The sequence below is a fragment of the Solea solea genome, chromosome 7, assembly GCF_958295425.1.
Source record: "Solea solea chromosome 7, fSolSol10.1, whole genome shotgun sequence".
NCBI lineage: Eukaryota > Metazoa > Chordata > Actinopteri > Pleuronectiformes > Soleidae > Solea > Solea solea.
This window is the reverse complement of record NC_081140.1, coordinates 28,096,865-28,102,916: the sequence shown is the minus strand read 5'-3', so window position 1 is coordinate 28,102,916 and position 6,052 is coordinate 28,096,865. Positions and strand designations below refer to the sequence as shown.

Sequence of the window (6,052 nt, the reverse complement as noted above, 5' to 3'; positions counted from 1 at the left end):
TGTTAGTTATTTATTCCCTGACCATCACTCACACACCCACACACACGTCGTTAATTAACGCGCTCTCCGTAAAAGAATTCCATTATCCTGCTGCTCGTCAGCCCACGCGGTGTAAAAAACCCACTTTATTTTGTTTATTTAGTTTGTTAGCTTCACTTTTTTCCACTTAATGTGTTTCTGATGATTTGTTTTCAGTTTGTAGATAAAGAAATTAAAGCTGCAGAAACTGTCAACTGCTTGATTTTTCGTTATCCGGAATGATCCGGAACATTATTTGTTTGCTGCATAGCAAAACAGGCTCGACGTTTTCGTACTACGGTTTTAGACGTGTAACTTTTGTCAAAATTAGTCTAGGGTTTATTTTTGTTTACAGAATTTTTTTTCTCTGTCTGTTTTAATGTAAAGTAAATCAATTCTTGTGTCACCGGGCGACACGAAACTGAGAAACCGAAGCTGTTAGATTTAATCAGTGTTGTTCAAACTCATTTGGTTTGAATGTACAGGGTGTTTTTCATATTTCAAAGTTACGTACTGTTTTTAAATACGTAACCGAGATATTTTCGTTGACTGAATTTCCACCAAACTTCAGTTTTCTTAGATTTGTCGGCCTTTACTGTACGTGAATCTTCCTGTTTTTTTAGATTTAAAAGGTACGTACTACGGTATCAAATACATAACTTTCGCCAAGAGCGTAGAGCGCGTTTTTCATGTTTAAACATTACGTTCTACGGATTTAAACAAACCAAACTTTTTTTAGTTTGGTCACATTTTCATTGTCATAATTTTGTGCCAGATGTCACTGGATCGAAGCACTTGATATATGAACTAATTTGATTTGAATGTAGCAAGCATTGTTTTTATTATTTAATTACATAGTACAGATTTAAATATGTAACTGTGTCATTTTTCTTTTTCATCCGTCTGTTTGAACATAAAACGTACTTTTTAACGAACTTTTATGTGCGGTTTTAAACAAAGTTTCCAGTTTTCTCAGCTCGTTCGGGATCAGCCGGGTCACAACACGTCCACTTTCAGTACGAGCCGTCGCTTCCTCTTGTTGAAGATGGCCGAGGCCGTGTCCTCGTTCACAGTTTTCGGAAACTCCAGAAGCAAATAGTAAACGTCCTCCACTTCCAGCACGACGTCGTCCTGCGGAAGAAGAAAAAATCCACTTCAGCACTTCACAACAGCGGGACTTTTGGCCACTCATGTATTTTTTATGACATCCAACACCGCGTTGACTCACACACTGCTTCCTAAAGGGGTTCATTATAACTTTGTTGGACTGTGTGTGTGTGTGTGTGTGTAAGTGCTGACCTTGGAGATTCTCAGCTGGCACTCTGACATGGAGCAAACCTTTGGCAGCTCCACCGTCAGCTCCACGCTGTGCGGAGCGCCCGCTGTGTCGGTGTTCAGATGGAGCTGGTGCTGCGGCTTCTGAGGCGGCACGAACGTGCTGGAGATGACCTGGATGAAATCCTTCTTCTGCTGCTCGGCGGGTTTGCTGATCATTTGTGCTGCCAGCTCCTCCTCGTTTCCCTGTTTCTCTGAGCGCAGAGAGGAGATCTGCCGCAGGAGGTCAGCCGGGCTTTCACTGTCTGTGAGCACACGTGTGTGTCCACATCAACATCACGATATTATTTTGTTTATTTGGACGAACAGAGAGAAAATCTGCTCTTCACCATTTGATATCAACATCAAGTATATTGTGATATTTTATTCGTGATATAAAGCTTCACACAGGTTGTTTCTCTGGACTCAGGAGATGTTTTTCTTTCCATGTTTTCCCCTTAACCTTCTTTTTCCCTTCACTTTGTTTCCCTTTACATCCATGTTTTTCCTTAACATCTACGTTTTTCCTTTACGTCAATGTTTTTCCCTTAATATCCCTGCTTTGCCCTTAATTTGAAACATACACGAAAGCCCTTATGTGCTTAATGAAAGTGTAGCCTCCATGTTTCAGTAACTATGGTTACCAAAGCTTATTACTGTTTTAAATGCTAAAGGTTACTGTATTTTCGGTACATGTCCTTTAATGACTCATAGCAGCGTCTGTGATTAGTCTTATTTCTCTACCTGTGTTGAGTTGTTTGGAGGTGTTCGACCTCTGCTGAAACCCGATGAGAAGGCGTCGCTGTAAATCGTCTCGCCTGCCGTTGGGACTAGAGCTGACGACAGTGAAGTGGTCAGATAATCTCAGCCCGTCGTCCTGGTGCTGCTGCTGCTGCTGGACAAACTTCACAGCCAGTGTGTATAATCCTGTTCTGTCTTCCTTGTTTTCCTCTAACACTGCAGGGTTGAAGGCTACGTCCAAGATGGCGTACGAGCCTGTGGAGGGAACAACACCCACAAGATTACAAGAGGTTTTTATGAGATTATCGGCCGATATTTGGCTTTACAATGTATCAGATCAGATCAAATCAGATATCGGCAAACACGCCAACATCTCCAGTCTGAATTAAATTTTATATTGGTGCCCTCTACATCTACCAACTGCTATGACAATAGTATGAAAATGATTACATATTACGTTTATTTCACTTTAGAAGAGACTAAATGACCTGATTTATTAACATATATCTGTATCAGTATCTGTTATTGGCCCAAACTCCTCCGATATATCAGCATCTAGATATTGACAAAATGTCTAATATCGTCTACAACTATTTTTATATATAAACTAACTCAGTCCAGAGACTTTAGTCTGTGAACATTAGCTTTATTTTCCTTCCAAATAACACATTTAAATGACCTAAATTCATTGAAAAACTATTGCGACCCAATTCTCAATCTGAACAATGACAAAGGCAAAGGGGTTTGTGCTTCTTTTTTTTATTTAATTATTTATTTTTTACATTTTAACTTGTGTGCTCTTTTTTTGGTACTTACTGTAACAAAACAATTTCCTTCGGGAATAATAAAAGTATTCTGTTTCTGATTATGCTGAAAAAAAAAACATTTCTAAATACGTTTACTGTCAGCTGTACAGAGAAATGTGTTTAATAAATTAACCACAACATGATTATATAGATATTTAATAAAAAGCCTAATAAAATTCTTCAGTTTCTTTGCTTTTCTTTACCTTGACTGTGGTTTGTGTGAGTTTCTAGTTTCCCGGTGTACAAAGGTAAAGGCTGACTGTGATCCTGAGGGGCAGGAACACGTTTCCAGTTGCAGATGTTGATGTACAACAATCCTCTGTATGGTTCCTGTTGAAGACACACATTTATTTACTGTCTGTAAAAACTGTAAAAAACATTTAATTATCATTTCCTCATGTAATGATATGTGAATATATTCAGATTATTTGCGTTTAAACAATATACTACATTTAAAAATGTGGCTGTGGGCTTTGGAGCCTCAATTTGTCCCTTTATAAAAATGTTTATTCTGTTTCCATCAATCAGTTTTTAATATGTAGATTATGTTAACTGCTTTAAATAACTTTTATTTACTTTTATGTAATATATTCATTATTTACTGTTATTTTAATTTCCTTTATTGTTCTTAGTCAAGTGTATTTACAGGGTACAAGATTAGAAGCTTTAATTGTCCCCCCAAAAATGTATTGTTTTAAAACAGAAAGAAACACAAACAATGAGGTAAAAAGACAAACATGGTGATATAAATAGTAAAAAAGACTTAAGTATATTATTAGCTAAAGTATGTATTAGTTATTATTGGGGTTTATGAGTATTAAATGTTAACATTGATCTATTTTTGTGTTTTATTAGATATTTTTCATATAATTCTGCCTTTGTTTTTAAATGATGATTTCTATCTATCCCTATGAAAGTACATTAGCCTCCCTGAGAACAGCAAGAAACACGCCAAAACCAAGGTAAAAACACAGAAAATGGTGACATAAATAGGAAAAATGTATATATTATATATAATTCTGCTTGCGTTTTGTTTTCTATGTTTTTAAATAATTCACTTTGTGGATGAAAAGTATTGTATAAATAAAGTTAGATAAAATCTATGTATGTTGCTAGCTAACTACCAAGCTAGCAGTTTTACAAACAACTACGTCAAGGTCACACCTAGAGTCCCGCCCCCGCAGTCACATGTACTTTATTCAGCCAATGAAATTCTAGCATTCCGGAAACCCGCCATATTGAAGTTTGAACAGGTGTCATCAATTAAACCTGATGACAGAGACACCGGAGCTGTTACTACTACTACGGCGGCGGCGGGGATCCCCAAACACCCCATAATATCATCATCATCATCGTCACCACCACCATCATCACTATAGTAACAGGTGAGTCCGCTGCAGCTCACGTGAGTGTTTTAACTCCACACATGTCAACAATCCGAGTCTTCAGGTGAACATGACGCAGCAGACGCCATTTTGAAGGCTTTCTCCTTACCGGAGATCGTATTTGCTTTGATCAGATCGGTTCACTCACTAACATACATTATTACTAGCGATTCTTTACTAGGAAACTTTGATTATTTAATTTTATGTTGTTTTTATTGTTCTACTTTTACACAAACGGAAGGGAAACACAGACACGGAGATCGTGAATAGTGCGGTTTTGTTTTGTGAGATGGTTCACTCTGACACAGATTTGTGACGCTTCGTTAAAAGTGTGGTTTGTATTTGCTTCTGCTGACGTCACAGTTAATATGTTGGGATTTCTTTTCGTTTGTTTTTTCATTCAATAATCACTTAATTCATGTTGTTTGAATTCAGATATGTTTTTGGTTGTGACGCTATTTCTTTATTGTGTTATTGATATGTTTAGTGAAACTCTTAGTGTTAATGTTTTACTTTCAATATGTCTGAATAAATGTTTTTAACATTCCATTCATTGTTATGCATATATGCTAGGTTTCCCTTCTAAACACAGTCGGACAATAAAAGTAAGCAGTATAACCGTGAAGCGTTTGATTCAGTATATTCAAACTTTAACCCTGTGTGTATATATACACATACATAGGGTTAAAGTTTGAATATACTAAATGAAACATCTATCTATCTATCTATCTATCTATCTATCTATCTATCATTTTGGTCCAGTAAATGTTGATAAAATGTTGATCAGAGTTTCCAAAACCTAAAAGTTATGAGGATGTAATGATTTCTTTGTTATGTGGAGCAAAGATAATAATAATAATAATAATAATATTCACATTTAAGAAGCTGAAAAATCAGCAAATTTGTTTTAATTATTTAAAAAAGCACCAAAAATTATGAATTGATTATAAACAGTTAATATAATTTAAAAAAATATATATTATTTAACATTTCAATTATACAAGTTAAAAAGTTATCACATTGAGGCGTTGCATGTGTACATGTATTTTTATTTTAATATTTTTGTTAAATTCTGTTACACTCTGGATTTAAGTCATATAGTTATTTCTTTTCTAAAATCTAGTTTTATTTCTTTCTGTTTTCAGGTTTGACGTCAAACATCCTGCTGAGTTACACTTTTGATGCAACACCTGTGAAACACTGACACTTCATAACAAGACACAACTGTGCTGGTCAGCTTTAACTTCACAGAGACCTGCAGTGTCTTTTTAACTCATTAACCTGCTGCTAGTCAACAGTAGTTAACAGTAGTTAACTTACCAGCACGCGTGTGCTCAGACAGCAGACGAGCTCTGGGGCTTTGCCTCCTGCTGCTTCCTCCATGTTCCTGTGGATGAACTCGCTGTAAGCTGCAGGGTCGTTTTCACACAGGTCGTCCAACATGGACCAGAAGCTGTCGACCTGCTGCAGGACTCCGTCTCTGCCACTAGAGGACGACGTCATTTTAAAAAAAGGTAAAAGTCCCAAAATAAAACACTTAAGTTTTAACTTTAAACTGAAAGAAAACAAGCAGAGGAATTCTGGATGAATGTGGAGCAGTGTGTGTGTGTAAGAGAGCACCACTGTGTCAATGTTGTGAGTTGCTATGGAAACATGACTCCGGGGACACCTGGTGGTTAAAAGGAGAACTGCAGCTCAGTAGTAATGCTTTTCCTTTTATATGTTGTCCTTTGATCTTCAAAATGACTATGAATCAGACTTTTTTAACTTGTTGATCCAGAAAATGTT

At 36.6% G+C, this 6,052-nt stretch overlaps 1 protein-coding gene across 1 annotated transcript; it reads right to left on the bottom strand.

Moving 5' to 3' along the window:
• Positions 1-94: 94 nt before the first annotated feature.
• pih1d2 (PIH1 domain containing 2) lies at positions 95-5,937 on the bottom strand. The gene is made up of 5 exons (XM_058634057.1): positions 5,585-5,937; positions 3,083-3,209; positions 2,077-2,328; positions 1,318-1,598; positions 95-1,149 (listed from the first exon to the last, which is right to left on the bottom strand). Exons 1-5 carry the CDS (start codon positions 5,765-5,767, stop codon positions 1,015-1,017), a joined length of 978 nt encoding a protein of 325 aa, XP_058490040.1. The 5' UTR covers positions 5,768-5,937; the 3' UTR covers positions 95-1,014.
• Positions 5,938-6,052: the final 115 nt, after the last annotated feature.